A 20,890-nucleotide genomic window follows, 5' to 3' on the forward strand; every position below is an offset into this window, starting at 1 on the left:
AGAACAATCCCAGTTTATTCAATCTCCCTTCATAGCTCATACCCTCCATAGCAGGCAACATCCTGGTAAACCTGTTTTTGCACTCTCTCCAAAGCCTCCACTTCCTTCTGGTAGTGTCGTGACCAGAATTGGACACAGTATTCCAAATTATATTCACTTATGAATATGAGGACAGTTATAAAACTGGACAGCTGATCTGATCACCCCCGTTTTTCTGTATTGTCCAAAGTCAAAGTGCTTTGAGGAAAGGACAGGCAGCGAGGGGAGAAAATCAGAGCGTTTGTCTGAAAAAACAGATTAAGACAAATCTTAGACAGTTAATACAAAATGCCAGAGGATGGCATACTCTGGAGACCCCTGAACCTCAATGTGAAAAGAAAAATTCACAACCTGTCCATTTCAAAAAGTGAAATGACAGATTTGGATAAAAACCTTTCATGCTAACAGAAGGAATCGATTTGCATCATTAACTTGTCTCTTCTCTTGTCAGCTACTGACAGCCGCTTTGCATTTTCTTTTTTTCATGAGAATATAACTAACAGGCTGGATGCGCGTATGGAGGCAGAGAGTTACTGAGCACCATATTATTGAGTTGTTCAATATTTACTTACTACAACACACTTGAACTCATCAATTCTCATTAATTCCCATCCAGCCAAGAGGTTGTGTGCTCCCACATCCTGTCTTTTATTTAATTACATCTCATTTTCAATGACTTACTGCTTTGCTCTGAAATTGTCTTCAGACACACATCGCTCTCAGTCTTGTTCCAGTTTCCATAAAAGAGAACCAAACCTTCCTAGCCATTAGCTGTTAATATCGATTTATTAAGTTGCATACATAAGATGCAGGTGACTGATACCAGACAGCACTGATGTGCTTTGTCAGGAAATGACAGGCATACAGGTTTTTTGATTTGATTTGATTTATTATTGTCACATGTATTGGCAAACATTGAGAAGTATTGTTTCTTACACTCCATAGAGACAAAGCAAACTATTCAGAGTACATAGGGGAGAAGGAAAGGAGAGCGTGTAGAATATAGTGTCACAGTCATAGCTAGGGTGTAAAGAAAGATCAGCTTTTGAATGGTAGGTCCATTCAAAAGACTGATGGCAACAGGGTAGAAGTTGTTCTTGAGTAAGTTGGTTCATGATCTCAGACTTCTGTATCTTTTTCCCACTGGAAGAAGGCAGAAGAGAGTATGCTTGGGCTGTGTGGGATCCTTGAGTATACTGGCTGCTCTTCTGAGGCAGCAGGAAGTGTAGACAGAGTCAATAGATAAGAGGTTGGTTTGCGTAATAGATTAGGCTACATTCACAACCTTTTGTAGTTTCTTGCGGTCTTGGGCAGGGCAGGAGCCATACTAAGCTGTGATACAACCAGAAAGAATGCCTTCTATGGTGCATCTGTAAAAATTGGCGAGTATCATAGCAGATGTGTCGAATTTCCTTAACATCCTGAGAATGTAGAGGTGTTGGTGGGCTTTCCTAACTATAGCATCAGTGTGGAGTGACCAGGGCAGGTTGTTGGTGATCTGGACGCCGGAAAACTAGAAGCACCATTATCTGAAACCCTTGGGGCCGATCACATTTCCGATTTCAGATCATTTTGGTTTTCGGATATCGCATATAGTCTGGGCCCACTTACACTGCAATAGCCTAAACATAGACTAAAGTAAGTGAAATGACTAGAAAAGTCAGAGGTACCACTGAACAATAAATGCAGGGTACCTGTAATAGGTTCTCACTCATGGCACTATCTGCAGTTCTGTTTGGAGAGGGTTCAGAGTGTCAATGTGCAAACAGCTAGATGTCCTGCTAAAGTTGGGGTGCGGTCGGTAAGATTTGTATTGGCTCAGCTCAGGGTTAAAAGCGGGCTATAGTCAGTGAGGCTCATGTCGGTTTGGGTTAGGGATTTCCCGTGTTAAAGGCCAGTGCGGTTGATAAAACTCCTGTGGTTTTTGATGTGTTGGTTTCCAGATTTATGGATAAAGGGTAATCTAGCTTCACTTTCATCACTGAATGGATTTAACACAGCTCTGCAGGAGGGTGTAGGCACCAGGGACCTGGGTTCGATTCCCGGTTTGGGTCACTGTCTGTGCGGAGTCTGCATGTTCTCCCCGTGTCTGCGTGGGTTTCCTCCAGGTGCTCTGGTTTCCTCCCACAGTCCGAAAGACGTGCTGGTTAGGTGCGGTGCTAAATTCTCCCTCAGTGAATCCGAACAGGCGCCGGAGTGTGGCAACTAGGAGATTTTCACAGTAACCTCATTGCCGTGTTAATGTAAGCCTACTTGTGACAATAATAAATAAACTTTTAAACTTTAAAATCCAGGGTGCAGGGGTGAGGGACAGTGTTACGTCCAATGGACAATCTGTGCCTTTCCACCCACCCCTGCCCTTACCACAGTTGTACCAGTGATGGGGGTGACATTAGATGGTCAACCCACCAGAGTGCCATTTGAGGCCTTTAAGTGGGCAATTGATGCATTAAAAATGCGAGAGTATAAATATTTTAATCAGCACTCGGCCTGGCAATGGAACTTTGAGGTAAGTTAGAAGCTCAGCTGGTTACCTCGGTGTTTTATTTTCAGTAGCTTGCTTTGAAATGTAAAACGGTGATGAGTTTCCACACTTGAAACAAAATGAAAAGCACGTTGGCATCATGGGGTATGACTTCAAGTAACATAATCGCACACCCTTGCTTTGTAAGTATTCCCCGAGGGAATCTTCCATTCCCCATCACTTTCCAGTGTTACATTGCTTTTAAATCCAATTGCTCGCTCTGATCATTCGAGAATTGTCATGACAATGGCAATAAATGCTTTCCCAAGTTCTCCTCTTCGTTTGTATGACGGAATGAAAAAGCAATCTGGTAGTGCTTTTCAATGTGATTTGCATCAATGCATTGCACATTTGGAAGCCAGCGACAAACGCTAATAGCACATTTGCATGAAGACAAGCCACACTGCCAGGTATGATTACAATATAATTGGTATGTTCCCTACGTATACAGGTTTCCTACAGTCTGGCATCACACTGTGCCAGTGTCACCACTTAATAACTTCTTTAGGCAGAGCAGAAAAATAATTGTTTTGCATGTTCTAGATGCCAATGTACATTCGATTGCAGTTTTGCAGGTATTTCCTTCTCATCCCGTCCAAAGGCACTGTGCCCTTGATTCTCTTCCAGTGGCAAAATCCCTTAACTGTTAAATCCTGTTAACCAACAGCAAGCACTTTGGGTTTTTTCAAAATATTTTATGTCTTTTTTATAGCCGTGCCTTCTTAGCGCAGCAGGCAGCGCGTCAGTCTCACCATCTGAAGGTCCTGAGTTCAATCCTCAGAGAGGACAGGATTCTTTTTTGGGGTGACACAGTGGTTAGCACCTCTGCCTCACAGCGCTGGGTCAATTTCTGGCTTGAGTCACTGTCTGTCTGCAGTTTGCACATTCTCCCCATGTCTGTATGGGTTTCCACCAGGTGTTCCAGTTTCCTCCCACAGTCCAAAGGTGTGCAGGTTAGAACCAAAGAGGTTTACAGCATGGAAACAGGCCCTTCGGCCCGACTTGTCCATGCCGCCCTTTTTTAAAAACCCCTAAGCTAGTCCTAATTGCCTGCATTTGGCCAATATCCTCTATACCCATCTTACCCATGTAACTGTCTAAATGCTTTTCAAAAGACAAAATTGTACCTACCTCTATTACTACCTCTGGCAGCTCGTTCCAGACATTCACCAGCCTCTAGGTTACGTGAATTGGTCATGCTAAATTCTCGCTCAATGTACCTGGACTGGCACTGGAATGTGGTGACGAGGGGATTTCCCCAGTAACTTAGTTGTAGCGTTAATGTAAGCCTACTTGTGACTAATAAATAAACGTTACTTTTTTTAACTTTAAAACTAGGGTGGCATGGTGACACAGTGGTTAGCATTGCTGTCTCACAGCACCAGGGACCCTTGCTCAATTCTGGCATCAGGTGACTGCCTGTATGGAGTCTGCACATTTTCCCCGTGTTCTCCTGGGTTTCCTCTGGGTGCTCCAGTTCCCTCCCACAGTCCAAAGATGTGCAGGTTAGGTGGATTTGGCCATGCTAAATTGCCCCTTAATGTCCCAAGATGTGCAGGTTACGTGGATTAGCCATGCTAAATTGCCCTTTAATGTCCCACGAAGTGCAGATTAAGTGGATTAGCCATGCTAAATTGCCCTTTAATGTCCCATGATGTGCAGGTTAGGTGGATTTGGCCATGCTAAATTGCCCTTAAATATCACAAGATGTGTAGGTTAGGTGGATTAGCCATGGGAAATGTATGGGGTTATGGGGATAGAGGGGGGGAGAGGGCCTGGGTAAGGTGCACTGTCAGAGAGAGTCGATGCAGACTCAATGTCTTGAATGGCCTCCTTCTGCACTGTAGGGATTCTGTGAACTCCAGAGCATTTATTTATAACATGAGATCGATGTTATAAAATTGAGTTGGAAATGAAGAAACTCCAAACCTAAAGAGAGTTTAAATACTTGATTAAGAGCAATCACTCTGGCCCTCATACATGTTACACAGTAACTATTGTAAAAGGTGGTCCCTGCCCAGGTTGGAAACTGACCCAGCCCTCTCACTGGAAGGAATGCGGTCAATCTGGGTTCACGCCACAAGATGGCAAACTGTCCTACCCTTCACTCTTCTCTGGGAAAAGACAGATCTCCTAACATTTAACCCAGTCTAATGTGGGATTTACAGAATCCCAACAGTGCAGAAGGAGGGCATTCAGCCCATCAAGTCTGCAATGACCACAATCCCACACAGATCCTATCCCCATAACCCCACATTTTACCCTGCAAATCCCCCTGACAGTTGGGTCAATTTAGCCAATCAACCTAATCCACACATCGTTGGACTGTGGGAGGAAACCGGAGCACCTGGAGGGAACCCAGGCAGGCTCAGGGAGAGTGCAAATTCCACACGGTTACCCAAGGTTGGAATTGAACACGGGTCCCTGGTGGTGTGAGGCAGCTGTACTAACCACTATGACGCCCGGGATTGTGACTGTTCATCCTCCCTAACCTATTGAGTTGAAACAAACCCTCTGCACAACCACTATCTAGTCCCAGTATCGCCTTATACATGGCAGTCAAATCACCTTTGGTTTCTGCTTTTCTGATATACAGAACACCAGCGCATTGAACCTATCTTGGTAACTATGGCAGACAGACCATATAGACTATATCAGATTTCCTAACCCTCTTTTTTTTGCATGGTCTTCTTAAGTTATATCCTATTGTTAATGTTAGCAGAATCTTAATTTTATTCTGTATCATTTTGTCCGTTTTTATTTGCCATCTTTGACTGAACCTTTTCCTAATTCCATCCCACAGTACTCAGACCCTTACAAGAATCATAGCTCCCTGACTTTAGGTGGGACAGGCAGCGAAGAAGAAGAGCAGGTAATAACTCACAACTCCCAATTTTGGGAGGTCCCTCAAAAGCCAACGTAGCTGCAGGCATACCTCTCACCCATCCCTTATTAATCAGGCGACCTCCCCCTCCCCAGATGTAAGACAGTATTCGCTTCAGAGAGCTGCGTGCAAGACTCCTCAAGCAGGTAAAATTGGCTTGGTTATTGGTACCGCAAGACTGCTTGTATATCCTAAGCACGCCCAAATTCTGCCCTTTTGCATCAGTAGCTGCAAACTGAGAGGTATGGTTGCGAGAGTTAACTTTGAATATGGTATAAGGTAACTCACCATTTCAGTAACAGAGATTTGACCTGATTTGATTTATTATTGTTACATGCACTGGGACACAGTGAAAACTATTGTTTCTTGTGCGCTACGCAGATAAAACATACCGTTCATAAGAGTGCATAGGGGAGAAGGAAAGGAGAGGGTGTGGAATATAGTGTTCCAGTCATAGCTAGTGTGGAGAAGGATGAGCTTAATATAAAGTAGGTCCATCAAAAGTCTGTTGGCAGCAGGGAAGAAGCTGTTCTTGAGTCGGTTGGTAACCTCACACATTTGGGGAAGTTGGGAGGTTAGGTTGTTAATGAAAGGAAACTGTAGGAAAGTAGAAACTGGCTGAACAAACAAAGAATAAAGAACAGTACAGCACAAAAACAGGCCCTTTGGCCCACCAAGCCTGCACCGATCTCGTTGTTTCATCCACCTGTATCCCTCTATTCCCCGTCTGTTCATGTGTCTATCGAGATAAGTCTTAAATGTCGCTAACATATCTGCCTCAACCACCTCACTTGGCAGTCCTTTCCAGGCTCCCTTCTGTGTAAAAAAACTTCCTCCACACATCTGCACTGAACCTTTCCACCCTTACCTTGAACTTGCACCTCCTTGTAGTTGTCATTTCTGCCCTGGGAAAAATCTTCCAACTATTCAACCTATTTATGCCCCTCATAGTTTTATAAACTTCTATCAGGTCACCTCTCAGCCTCCAATATTGTGTTTGCCTTGAATATACCTTGTGACACCTAAAGGATATTAAAAAGTAAGGATGGTCAATTTAATTTTCTTTTTAACCACAATCCTACCTTTTGAGATCCATGCAGGCTATTTCTAATTGTTCTATTTTTGATTATGTGGTCATTTCACTCTTAATTACAGGTTCTAAAATGTTCCCTATCACTGGGAATGAGCTAAGCGGCCTGTGTACCCATTTAGCCTATTTTCCATTGTAAAAATAAGTACTTCTTTTGCCACCTTACAGCCCTACATCATACAACAGAGCCCTGAAATACAGAGCTACTCCTCCAGGCCACTCAAGAAAAGGTTAGGCCACTCCTTCCCTGGATCCAGTCACTCTTTACTGGGAGACTGTTCTTTCCCCACACCTAGCTTTAATGTTAACAGGCAGTCCTAAGGCACACAGTTTTCACATGGGTGGCATACTTTCCCCCAGCCATGAACCAGTAGCATTGGCAAAAAGACTCAGCCATTAAACTGGTGACGATCTCATGTTGCTGTGTGCAGTAAGCTGACTCCCATGGTTACCCACAGGGAATTATCCCAAGAGCTTTGAGTAATTTCCTTCTTCTGTGACAGAATAGAGGAAGGCCAGGATTTTCCAGTCCCGCCGCCCAAAGTTGATGGATTTAATTTTCTTTAACTTAATTTAACTCTGAATTTTCCATCCTGGTCACATCAAATTACTCCATGGATGGTACCAGTAAGTCCCTGCCTAACTCATTACAGGCATTTTGTTTCAACAACTGTGCATATCATCTCTCTGCTCCTCTGTATTCAAATGTTGTTTTCACTTTTCTACTCGTCTAATCCCCTTTTTGGGTTGCATCTTAAATTGTCTCACATTGTGACCATTATCTCAAAATTCTATTCCATAACTCATAACCCAATTTTGCAACCTTGTGAATCTACCAACATACTTTCACAGAATTGTTACAGCTAAAAGGAGGCCATTCAGCCCATCATGTCTGCACCAGCTTTCCAAACGAGCATCATGAGTTAGTGCCACTCCCCTGCACATTGTTTCTATTCAAGCCATCATCTAATGGCCTCTTGAATGCCTGGATTGAACCTACCTCCATCACACTTCAGACAGTGCATTCCGGACCCCGAACCACATGGAAAAGAGGCTAAATGAGTACAAGCTGCTTGCTAACGGCAGGGAGAATTTTAGAAATGCTTTGAAATTTCTGCAAGTGGTTTTTCTCACATCACATTTGCTTCTTTTGCAACTCACTTAAAATCTGCGCCCTCTCCTTTTTGATCTGCCTACAAGGGGGATCAGTTTCTCCCTATCTACTGTTTTCAACCCCCTCGTGATTTTAAACATCTCTGTCTAATCTCCTCTCAGCCTCCTCTTCTCCAAGAACAACAATCCCAATCTCTCCAAACTATCCAACATTACACAGGAGACCTGATAACATTTTATTATTTCCTTTTACTTTGTCTCCCAATCAATGGCTAGATGAATAACATTTCCTAGAACAAACATCTTGTTAGTTCTGCTCATCCTCTCTCTAATCTCTGTGATCTCTCTGATCAGGCAGCATGGTAGTACAGTGGTTAGCACTGCTGCTTCACAGCTCCAGGAACCTGGGTTCGATTCCCAGGTTGGGTCACTGTCTTTGTGGAGTTTGCACATTCTCCTCATGTCTGCGAGGGTTTCCTCCGGGTGCTCCGGTTTCCTCCCACAATCCAAAGATGTGCGGGTTAGGTTGATTGGCCACGCTAAAATTGCCCCTTAATTTCCTGAGATGAGTAGGTTAGAGGGATTTGCGGGTAAATGTGTAGGGATATGGGGGTAGGGCCTGGGTGGGATTGTGTTCAGTGCGGACTCAATGGGCCAGATGACCTCTTTCTGCACTGTAGAGTTTCTATGATCTGAGTGCAGAACTTATCTTCCGCTTCCTTCCCATAATCGGAGGCCTAAGATATGTTATTGCCAATATGGCGAGGGCTTTGTTTGACTGTCTGTGCACTCTTTTCTTGTCTCCAATCTACTTTATCTTTTCTAACCTTCTTAACTATATAATACCTTAACATTTTGATTGCTTCCAAAGAATAGATGAAGGAATACATAACTGTGTATCATAATTACCGGCAAAGACAGAACACAAAACCTTTCACGAGACTTTGAAAAGCTTTTGTTAGTTAGTGATGACCTTGTAATGAGATGTTCTGAATGTATTCATTGAGCCGCTCTCTATCTCAATAGATTACATTACAAGTTTGAGCAATGCTAGATTTTGCCATCAACTCCCTTGTCAGTAAGATCATTGTGTTCCCTTACCTTTGTACGTATTCATTCACCGAGTTCCCACCGAAACACCAGTGATTCATTCAGACTGTGGCCTTGGAACGGGATCAGCTTGTAAACTGAGAGCCAGTAGCGTTCCCTGACTGACAGCTTGATATGCAAAGCAGTGGCAGAATCTCTGCATGCATGATATTCCCGTTTATGTAGCTAATGACTCTCGGTGTGATTTATTAACTGAAGTGACACACAAAATGTGCTGGACAGGGAAAGAGCCCTGATCCATTCGATCTGCCCAATGTAACATCCCTTTGCCATCGCAATATATACACGGGGGAGGAGTGGTATAGTTGTATTATCGCTGTAGTAGTAATCTAGAGACCTGGGGTAATGCTCTGGGGACCCAGATTCAAATCCTACCATGGCAGATGAATCTGGATTAAAAGTCTAACAATGACCACAAAACCATTGTTGATTGTCGGAAAAACCCATCTGGTTCACTAATGTCCTTTTAGGGAAGGAAATCTGCCAGCCTTACTTGGTCTGGCCTACATGTGACTCCAGAGCCACAGCGATGTGGTTGACTCTCAACTGCTCTCTGAGATGGCCTAGAAAGTCACTTAGTTCAACAGCAACCAGGAATGGGCAACTAGGACAAGCCCACATCCCATGAATGCATAAAAAAAACTACCCACCCTATTGGAAAAGCCAAGAAAAATTGACAACCAGTTGGAGGACAGAAGTTGTTAGGGGTTGGAGGGGCCAGGGGAATAAGAGGTGTAAAAGCTGTGCTTACCTGTCAGTTACCAACTTCTGAATAGTGGCTAAAGGATCAATTCTAGTTGAGCCAAGTCTATTTTTACTGCCAAATTCAACTCGGGAGAACAGGAGGGAGAGCTCAATATCCGTGTGTTTGAATGCAGTGCAAATCCACTGCCATGTAGACTTAAAACATTGGAATAATTTTTCCATGAATTCACAGTAACCAGACCCTCCAAGGGACCATCATTTAAACCCAGATTTTGGTACCACCTTGTACATATTGTGGTGAAGTGGCACAGTGGTTAGCAGAGCTGTCTCACAGCACCAGAGACCTGGGTTCAATTCCCGGCCTGGGTCACTGTCTGTGTGGAGTTTGCACGTTCTTCCCCGTGTCTGTGTGGGTTTCCTCCGGGTGCTCCGGTTTCCTGCCACAGTCCAAGGATGTGTGGGTTAGGTGGCTTGGCTGGGGCCTGGGTGGGATTGTGGTTGGCGCAGACTCAATGGGCTGAATGGCCTTCTTCTGCACTGTAGGATTCTACGGATTCTGTGTGACAAACTCAGATTCGAGCTTGACCCTAGATTTGCACTGTTTCCTCCCCATTGTCTGAAAGATTTGCTGATTAGATGCATTGGCCATGTTAAATTCTCCCTCAGTGTAACCGAGCAGGTGCCAGAGAGTGGTGGCTAGGGGATTTTCACAGTGACTTAATTGCAATATTAATGCAAACCTACTCGTGACACTAATAAATAGACTGAAACTTAAACCTGTAAAGCGTCAAAATTAGCCACACAAGAGGTGTCTAAGAGGTATTGTAAAGACCATAAAAATTAAAAGTGGCAGACAGTCTCCACACAAGGTTTGTCTATCTGTGTTGCCTTTCAAATGAGTTCCTTTTCACAAATGTACTTTAGTAAATTTACCCTAATATATTGGCAATAGGAACAAGTATTACAAATATGAAGCAAAATAAAATCAGTCATCAAATGTTACACTACTGTAATGAATATAAGCTAACATTTTATACATTGCTAATACAGTCAACTGAATCAGTGCTCTCTGAATCAACCAGCCCGTCAAAACTGGCAACTCAGATTCGCATAGTTATGTGATTTCAGTAATAATTTAGAATTAGCACTGATTACTCAGTCAGAATATATTTACAGTAAGAAGTCTCACAACACCAGGTTAAAGTCCAACAGGCATACTTGGAACCAAGAGCTTTCAGAGCGCTACTCCTTAATCAGGTAGAGTAGAGAGATAGATCTCACAAACATGGTTGCCATGTTTGTGAAACCTACCTTTCCACTCACCTAATGAAGGGTCAGTGCTCTGAAAGCCCATGATTTCAAATTAAACCTGTTGGACTTTAACCTGGTGTTGTGAGACTTCTTACCTGCCCACCCCAGTCCAATACCTGCATCTCCACCTCAAAATGTATTTAAATATTTATTTTAATAAAATGTACTTTGCATAATCCAAATATTTGAAATTTCTGACAGAATTTCACCTGTGAGAAAATTGGAAGTGGTGTTTTTGGATATGAGAGGGTTTAATTGTAGATAGCCTGGTATGTACTTTACACGCACCAAATCCCCATGAACAACAACAGACTTGGTAAGCTAGTTAATGGTTTATTGGTTACTAGGGGAACATTGACCTGGAGAACTCCCTGTTCCTTAAACCATGCATGGAATCTATTTAGTATCTACGTGAATAAGTGGGTGGCTAGGTTAGGCCTTGGTTTAAGACTCTTATTGCATTTCCTACACTGTGTTTCTCACAATATAACAACAACTTGCATTTATATAGCATCTTTATTGTAATAAAACCTCCCAAGATTCTTCGCATTGACACCAAGCCATGTGAGATATTAGGGCAGACAACCAAAAACTTGGTCAAGTAGGTAAGATTTAGGAGCGTCTTAAGTGAGGATAAAAAGATAAGACCCGATTTCAAGTCTGTGTAAGTGGATGGGTAATGAGTAAGTTAAAATCTCACCCTTAAAGAGAAGGTATGGTCACCAATGGCAGCAATTAAAATCTGAAGTGTTGAAGAAAGATCCAGAATTAGAGGAGCGCATATTTCTGAGGGGGGTTTAGGGCTGGGGGAGTTTACAGAGATAGGGAGGGGTGGGACCATGGCGGGATTTGAAAACAAGTGTTAGAATTTTAAAATCGAGGTGTTGCCTAAGCGGTTCTCCAGGATTGGCGATGGCTTGCTTCCATTCCAGTTCAGTGGCTTCTGAGATAGCATTAAGTCCAGAACACAATCTTCATATGAGCATATGAATTAGGGGCAGGAATAGGCTGCTCGAGCCTGGTCATAACTAATCTGATGGTAATATCCTGCCCACCCCCAATAACCTTTCATCCCCTTGTTTATCAAGAATCTATCTACCACTGCCTTAAAACTATTCAAAAACTTTGGGCGGGATTTTACAGCATCGCCCGTCCCCAAACCGTAAAATTCTGCCCGGAGTCAAGAGACCTTTCCATGTTCCATCCTCCTCCAACTTGGATTCACATGGCGGCAGGATGGTAAAGTTCCTCTGCTTCCACTGCCTGTTGAGGAAGAGAGTTCTCTCCTCCTCACCTCTGATTAAATGGGTAATCCTTTATATTTAGACTCCGCTATATGCAGGCCAGGTGGTGCTTGGAGGGTCAGATAGCTGAGTTACGTAGAAGCATAGGAAATAAAAGCAGGAGTAGGCCATTTGTCCCTTCAAGCCTGCTCCACCATTCATTTTGATCACGGCCGATCATCAAATTCAATATCCTGATCCCGCCTTCTCCCCAGTTGTTTGGAGATTTGTCCGTTACCTCTGATGCCCCAACTTTGTCCCTCCACGTTGCTGAAGAAGCCTCTCAACGTGGTCAGTCCCATCCCAAATCAACCTCTTCCATTCTGGTCAGTCACAAGCCAGTCTCTCCCACAAGTTGGCGGGGCTGTTTGACCTCTTGGGGGGATGCTCTGAGGACATCCATAAGGTGTTCCCGCTGTCTTCCTGGGAGTCTACTGCTGAAACTGAGTTTTGAGTAGAACAGTTGTTCCAGGAGTCTTGTGTCAGGCATATCAACCACATGTAATGCCCAGTGGAGCTGGTTTTAAGTTGATTAGCACCTCAATGCTTGGCAAGTTGGCATGGGGGAGGGCATTACTATTGGACCCATTAGGTTCTGCTACTGGATTTGGAGGATTTTGTAAAGGCACCATGGGCAGTACTTCCACTGGCTGTAGATTGCCCAAGTCACAAACACACACAGGAGTGCAGGGATCACTGCTGCCTGGTGAACTTGATGTGCAGATGCTGGTGTTGGACTGGAGCGGGCACAGTAAGATGTCACATAACACCAAGTTAAAGTCCAACAGGTTTATTTGGAATCATGAGCTTTTGGAGCTCTCCTCCTTCATCAGGTAATCACCTTCATCACTTAATGAAGGCACAGTGCTCCGAAAGCTCATGATTCCAAATAAACCTGTTGGACTTTAACCTGGTGTTGTGAAACTTCCTACTGTGCCCATTAAACTAGAAGCAAAGTAATGGGTGACTTGGTGTGAATTAGGACACTAACAGCAGAATTTTTGGATGACTTTGTCACAGAGGATAGAACGGAGGAGGCAAGCCAGGAATGTGTGCCTTTTTACTGTGCCCACCCCAGTCCAACACCAGCATCTACACATCAGGAATGTGTTGGAACAGAGAAGGAACAAAAACACAGATGAGGTTTTCAGCAGCAGACAGGATGATGTAGGCGTGGAGTTGGCAATGTTACAAAGCTGGAAGTAGGCGGTCACAGTGATGGCCATGGAGATGCGGTCAGGAGCGCATCTCAAGGTCAGAACAGTCAAATAATTACCAAGGAGTGGGGTGGAGGTTGTTTTTATTGTGGGATGTGGGCACCTCTGGCTAGGTCAGCATTTATTACCCATCCCTAATTGCCCTTGAACTGAGTGACTTGCTGAGTGGGCATTTCAGAGGTCATTTGAGAATCAACCACATTGTTGCAGACCTGGAATCACATGTAGGCCAGATCCTGTAGGGCGTTAGTGAACCAGATGGGTTTTTTTGACAATCGACAATTGTTTAATAATTATTATTCAATTATTGAATTTGTTTATCATCATCTGCCATGGTAAGATGTGAACCTGGGTCTCTGGGATTACTAGTCCAGTGACAATACCCTACACCATTGCCTCCCCTAGTTGGTGGCTAGAGATTGGAGTTTAGAGTCATTCAACTGTGACTTCCCATCAAAAGCACATAGAAAACTCCTTAGGGTATTTGGGGATTGTAACAGTCGCTATATAAATGCAAGTTCTTTATTTCCTGTCTTTCTAAAGGATGTCAACAATATAGTACTCCTGCTCCGCTGCCCTGGAATGTCAGGATAGATCAAGTCCCCATGTTAGAATCAAAATATTTTTTTCTGGATTGCTGAGATCAATATCCACAAACCATCACCAATATAGCTGAGAGTTGCTGCTGGCTATTTCTTTGACTGGAATATTCAAAGCTAAAAACAAACATTTCCTTTGATACCTGGCTGTCGGGAGTTTGTATTTGACGTGCAGTTTACATGTGGACTCACTCTTCCACAGATTTCGCCAGGATCTTCCTCTAGACCCAGCAGTCCCCTTCCTACAATCATTCCAACAAGGTCAAGCTCGAGATCCTGGAGTCCGACATCACCACCAGCTCAGATCTCTTCCTCTGACAGCTTTGCTTCCCCTGCTGTTGATTTTAACACTCCGCCTACGTTTTCCATTTGTCTCGACAATTCGGCTGCGAGACACAAGCTCTCAGTCAAACCGCGCAACCAACGCTCTTCCTCCAGGAGACGACCTTCCACGGTGAGCATTGTGTACTTTTATATGTGAAGCAGATTATTTTCACCCATCCTACTGTCCTGAAGGTTTACAATGATGGTGATTTTTTTTTTACTCATTCCTGCGACATGGGGGCCGGAATTTGACCGGCATGCCCACCCCGATCCCAGGAGCAGGCTTGGCCTGGAGAACGGCATTTTCCATTGGCCTCAGGTGGGATCATATGAAGCTCGGACGGATGTCCCGGTAAAATTCCGCCCGGGGCATCGCTGGCTGGCCAGCATTTTTTGCCCATCCCTAGTTGCCCTTGGTCAGATGGTAGTTGAGGGCCAACCACATTGCTGTGGCTCTGGAGTCACATGTAGGCCAGACCAGGTAAGGCTGGCAGATTTCCTTCCCTAAAGGACATTAATGAACCAGATGGGTTTTTCCAACATTTGACAATGGTTTCATGGTCATTGCTAGATTCTTAATTCCTGATATTTTTTATTGAATTCAAATTCCACTATCTGTCATCGCAGGATTTGAACCTGGGTCCCCAGAATGTTTCTCACTTAAGAGATAATACCACTAAGCCATCACTTCCCCTAGAAGTATCCATTTATCTGCAGTTTGCTTTCTGTCACCTAACCATCTTTTTACCCTCAGAGATACATTTACTTTAGTACGATGCACCATCATCTTAAATCATTTGGGTCTGGTAACATTTCATTTTCATCCAACTCACTTTATTTTTAAACATTTGCTTCTTTTTTTCCAGTAGTGAAGCTTCCCCATTTACTTCCCGCCATAATTCAGTCCAAATTAACAGGTGACCTCTTTTGCCTCTTCATCACATCATTTCTTTCCCCTGACGATCTCCTCTTTTTCCTTGTTCATTTCTTCTTGGTACACTGGATCCTGCATTAGCTCCGTGATCTTTACTTCACACCCAGGGTTTTCCAGCTAATCCCCTAACCCTCTTTCGTCTGCCTCATTTTGCTCATTCTTGGAGAGATAAGTAAAAGCCGATATTTATTTTCCTTTGCTGAAGAGGCCCACTTAAAAACGAGGCTTTGACGCAGAAACTTGAGCAATTAGCACGTGGTAACATTCAAGGCTCGGGGCCAAGTGCTGGTAAATGGGGTTAAGAGGGAAGTTAGGCGTTTTTTACACATTGGTTCAGACTCGATGGGCCGAAGGGTCTCTTCTGCAATGTACGATTCTAAGAATTGGCCACGGATGACGCCTTCTCATCTTTATTTGCAGAGATTACTTTCTGAGCGACCGGCTGAGGTCATGTACAACGTACCCGAGCTAAAGGAGGAAAATGAACAAGAAGTCATTAGCTGCGACGCTGAGATTTCCGATTCTGAAGTGAGCGTGAAAGATGGAAGGGAAGTCCCGCCACCAGTTCTCACTGAGGGGCAACCTCTGCTACTCATTGAGCCGATGGCAGTGCAGACAAGTGGCACGGAAGTGGGTGATGATTCAGAACAACTGGTGGGTGAGTTTATTTCTGTAGAGATTGCTGGTCCGCCTGGTGCTTTAGATATGGATGATCATCTGAAAGCAAGCTCTATACCCGCTGCCTCATCAGAAACTGGAGAAGACGTCGATCTGATGGAATTTGAAATAGTGGAAGTGGCCACGACACAATTCCTCATATTACCAGGGTTGACAACTGTCCCGTCTGGAGATCCGATCACTCCCCTTGATTTTATTGACCCAGTGAAACAAAAAGAAGGAATAGATCTTTTGGGGCCTGAAGTCAAGCCTACAGCGTGTGAGGCCCATGCTAAAGAGGCTCTACATCAAACAAGCACTGTAATTCCATCAGACACACCATCACCGGACTCTCAGAAGCCAGCTTCAAGTCCTCCCTTAGGGGCAGAAATCAGTGAAGTAGAAATTGTGCAGGAGATTCAAGAAACTTCTAGTAAACAAACCAAAATGGCAGCGACATCGAGCGAGCCGCCTTCTTCTCCAGAAGTTTGTTCCGTCAAACAAGCTGCAGGAGAACTCTCAGATCTTGAGGACAGGTCAAGCGAAACGTCCGAAGACTCCAGCAGTATTGTGCCGTCTCGTACTGAGGCGCATCTCCAACCTGCAGAGACTTCCCCAACACCCAAAGACCAGCCGGTCTCAGAAACCGTGAGCCCGGGACACGCGGGAACAGCAGTATTTAAGGAAGCGGACACAAAAACGCCGGAAGACAAAACAACAAGCCAGCAGAGTCCGTTTAAGAAAAATGGCCAGGGCTCCTTCAAATTCTCAATCTCCTCAGCGTGGAACAGGCCGAGAAGAGGCAGCACCAAGTGGAGCGAAGGGAATCTGACGGCAGATTCAGGCATTTCGCAGAACCGATTCCATCAGAATGCCAGTACGTTGCCTGGAAAAGAGCAGACGGAAAAGAATGATGGGATCTCCCTCTCCGAACCTTCTGTCGATGCACAGAGCTATGAAAAGGCGGAGCAAGGAGAAGGCAGGATTGAGAGTGGAAGGGGCGTGTTTGGGGTAAAACTCCGCAGTACCTCACATTCGCTAAAGTACAAAGAGAGTTCTCACTCTGACTACAAAGAGTCAGTGAAACGGCACAGTGCCGACGCTGCTTTGAACTCCGGCTCATCTTTGCAAGCCAAGGCCGAGAAGGGCGAGGTCAAGAAGCCGCCTGAGGCACCCCTCGGCAACGCACCAAAGGAGGATGGGAAACTGAAAACCAAATCTTCAGAATGTCTGGCTGTGAAGCCCCCCTTACCAAAAAAACCTGTCCTGCCAAATGCCAGCACCGCAGCAACAGCCACAGAGAAGCAGAACAAGCCAGTCAAAGGCAGCCAGGAAAGGGTGAAAGAGACAGAGAAAAAACCAAGTGTCAGTAAAAACTCTGGTAAGAACTCTCATGCTTATTGGGTGTAACAGACACATTAAAGTGAAGGAGGATTCAATGTGACTTTTACTCCAAATTTAAACGTTTTCAGAACTGATTTTCCACAGTCCCATTTTCCACCTTTTCCCCAAACTGATCCCAACATTCTGTGTTCTCTCTCTCTCTCTTTCTTTCTCCTGCTGTCTCTCTCTCTGTCATTCTCACATCATCTCTTCTTCTCCCTCTCTCTTTTCCCTTTCTCTCCCTCGCTCCTTCTGGTTCCCTATCTCTCTCTTTCTCTTTCTCCAGCTCTTTCTCTCTCTCACTCTCTCTCTCTCCCTCTTTCCCCCCCCCCCCCCCCCCACCTTTGTCATTCTCACCTAATCTCTTTTCCTTCTTTCTCTTCTTCCCTTTTTCTCTCCCTCTCCCCTTCCAGCTCCCTCTCTCTCTTCTCCTCTCCCCCTTTGTCATTCTCACTCCCTCTATTTTCCCTCTCTCTCTTCCCCCTTTCTCTCTCTGTCTGGTTCCACCTCTATCTCCCTCTCACCGTAGCTTCCCTATTCTTCCAGTTGAGATTTAAAATTGGTAACTACCTGTGACATAGCACAGCGCCAGGATCCCAGGTTCAAGTCAGTGTCTGTGTGGAGTTTGCACATACTTCCTGTGTCTGCATGGGTTTTCTCTGGGTGCTCCAGTTTCCTCCCACAGTCCAAAGATGTGCAGATAGGTGAATTGGCCATGCTAAAATTGACCCTTAGTGTCAGGGAGATTAGCAGGATAGATCAGTGGGATTATTACGAGGATGGGGCTGGGTGGGATTGTTATCAGTACAGGCTCGATGAGCCGACTGGCCTCTTCTGCACGGTAGGGATTCTATGGATTCTATGCAAGTATTCCACATTTTAATCATAAAAAAACAATCTTCTGCACTCTGTATTTGGTTCTTATGTATACTCATGACCTACATTCTAATTAGAATAGTTTATTTTCCTGATGCGGCTTTAAACATTCCTCCCAAATCCTCCTTCAATTTTCGTGACTGAAGAGAATGCAGTCCCAGCTGATTTGCCCTTTTGGCAGCCCTGTTCCCTGATTTCCCTTATTCTTTCCATAGAAAGAAAGCACACATGTTTATATAGTGCCCTGCCCTATATAACTTGTAGGGAAGGTCTCCCCTTCAAGGTGTAACCACCCTCCCCCCCGCCCTCCCCAACTGGTCTTTCTACACCCTAGCCCTCACCCACACCTCACCAGGGCCTGTCAGCCTGGCCCCAGCGAGACACCCCACTTACCTACAATCCCAGGTCGAGCACCTGGGCCTCGCTGCAGTACCGGCACTGGCCACTGCTCCTGGTGGCAGTACTGGAGGGCTGCCAGCCTCTGACTGGTTGGCAGGTCGCTGAGGCAACACCTCCTGTTTCTGAGAGCGGTCAATTAATGGCTAACATAGAGTGGGGGAGGGCGTTGGTGGTCATTGTGGCTAGCTACTAAATTTAGCCTTCCAGATGTTTCTTTGCAATGATTTTATTTAATCCCTTTACATCCGTATTCAATTCCAAAGTTCCATTTCCTTTCTTAATGGCAATTTTTAACCTATTAGGAATTCACTATTAAGAATGATTGTACTTAGATGGTCTCTGTTTCTCCTGACATTATGAACTTTATGATTTAAGTTATATGTTCATCTTTTATTCTTATGTTTCTAAATGTTTCCCTTTCTTTAGGCTATTTACATCATCCTGTAGTCTTCTCCATTCTTCTGGCCAGTTTTCTACTCTTCCCAGTTTTGATTTTATACCCACCTTTTTTATGTCTAAGTCTGCAATATTTATAAACAGTAGTGATTCCAATGCTAATCATTGTACACTCCATTAATCTGTGACACATTCATATGGTAAAACATTCTCTCTGCTTTTTTGCTCATCTCTCTTCCTATCCTTGAGGCCAAGTTACTCACAAGTTGGATAACTCACCTGCATACTCCCCAAGCTGGTCCACCATCTACTTGCCACTTGCCTGGATGGGTGCAGCTCCAACAATGCCCAGACAGCTTCACACCATCCAGGACAAAACGGCCCATTTGACTGGCAGCCCATCCACAAGCATTCATTCTCTCGCCCATCGACGCATTGTGGCAGCCCAGTGTACTATCTACAAGATGCGCTGCATTAACTCGATAAAGGCTCCTTAGCAACCTCCAAACTACTACCACCTTGAAAGACAAGGGCAGCAGACAATAGGAACATATCGCCTGGGAGTTCCCCTCCAAGCCATTCACCACCCCTGACTTGGAAATTTATTGCAGCGCCTGTCACTGGGTCAAAATCCTGGAACTTCCACCCTACACTGTGGGTGTGCCTACACTCACCCCCACCGATTGCCTGCAGAGTGGCAATGGGTTCCCCCTCCCTCCCTGATCAGGCTGTCCTGGCCTGGCCCCACCCCCTTCAGGCACCACCCTAAATACCCTGCCTCCTTCAGGCCCAACCCCTTTCAGGCCATGCCCCTGACAATGCCCGGTGGGCAGTGCCATGGTGCCAGGCTGGCAGTGCCCGAGGACCACCTCCCCCCTTGCCCCAATTTTCCGGGAGGACCTCAGTGGCTTCCGGTTCTACCCAGTGAGGCCAACAGATCTGTTCCCCATTGTTAGGGGCCAGATATTTTCCTCGCCAGAAAAAACCGCCCCTGCTGAGGCCGCAAAGGCCAGTGAGCCCAGGCGATTGAGTGCCGGGCTTCTGAAAAACATGTCAATTAGCATTTTAGTATATTTGAAGAAATTAGTTGGCCTCTCGCCAGAAATGGGTGAGGGGGCTAATCATGCCAGATATCCGCTGCCAGTAAGATGACGAGAGATGAGAAATTGGGCACAATCCTGATTTCTCGGCTCTCGTGCGATTGCACCAGCTCGCTCTGCCTATCGATGGGCGGGGTGAGCGGGTAAAGTCACAAGCAATGAATGTGAGTTTACTCCTGCCCCACTCTGCCACGTTTCTGCATCTTGTTGCGGCAGTGCCACCAAATGGGTAATTTATTCTGCAAATGGTGCAAATTCTCAGCACAACTGCACTGCCCTCATCTCAAGGTCCTGTCACTTTGGGGTCATAGAATCTCTACTATGCAGAAGGAGGCCATTTTGCCCATCGAGCCAACGCAATCTAACAATCCCACCCAGGCCTTATCCCCAGAACCCCACCTCGCTAGCCCACCTGACAGTAAGGGGCAATTTAGCATGGCCAATCAGCCTTACCCGCACATCTTTGGACTGTGGGAGGAAACTGGAGCACCCGGAGGAAACTCACACAGACACGGGCACTAAGTAACCTGTTCCTTCGGGGAGCCAGAACTGACACGACAGGCTGATCAGCCGCCTTCTGTGCTGTAACCATTCTGTGATTCTAAGTAACAAACTTAAATTTAAACTTTATTCTGCCCTGCACCATTTCCCCAACTTCACCTGAATAAGCAATCTTTTGTGTTAATTCTTGTGAACACTGTTTAAACACAAGGATCAAACCCAGGTAGCTATAAAAACTAAAACATTATTGCTTTCTATGGTCTTTCTCACTTATTTATTTATATGTGTTAATTTTGCAACAGATAAGACAATGCCCTAAAGGCTTGTTGTGGGCTATGAAATACAGACGGACAGAATTAATACAAGTTTTTGTTTAATTTATTCCCCTGCCCCTTTTCACCCGTATTGTGATTTCCCTCTTTTAGCCGTGCCCTGTGTTACAAGC

General features: G+C 45.0%; 1 protein-coding gene and 1 non-coding gene across 7 annotated transcripts in view; both read left to right on the forward strand.

Moving 5' to 3' along the window:
- The window catches only part of LOC145349163 (CRACD-like protein), a 141,712-nt gene that overhangs the window by 95,450 nt on the left and 25,372 nt on the right, over window positions 1-20,890 (forward strand). For 5 of the 6 annotated variants that reach the window (XM_080197566.1, XM_080197564.1, XM_080197565.1 and 2 more), the window contains exons 6-8: window positions 5,367-5,435; window positions 14,078-14,329; window positions 15,554-17,171. In XM_080197566.1, coding sequence (XP_080053692.1) covers window positions 5,367-5,435; window positions 14,078-14,329; window positions 15,554-17,171 — 1,939 coding nt within the window. The remainder of the gene's footprint in view (window positions 1-5,366; window positions 5,436-14,077; window positions 14,330-15,553; window positions 17,172-20,890) is intronic. The other variant, XM_080197569.1, reaches the window with a different exon arrangement.
- Window positions 3,280-3,352, forward strand: trnav-cac (transfer RNA valine (anticodon CAC)). Its single transcript has one exon. It is a non-coding gene; the product is annotated as a tRNA-Val (tRNA).

This window comes from Carcharhinus amblyrhynchos, chromosome 10, assembly GCF_965287045.1.
Source record: "Carcharhinus amblyrhynchos chromosome 10, sCarAmb.v2.hapA, whole genome shotgun sequence".
Lineage (NCBI taxonomy): Eukaryota > Metazoa > Chordata > Chondrichthyes > Carcharhiniformes > Carcharhinidae > Carcharhinus > Carcharhinus amblyrhynchos.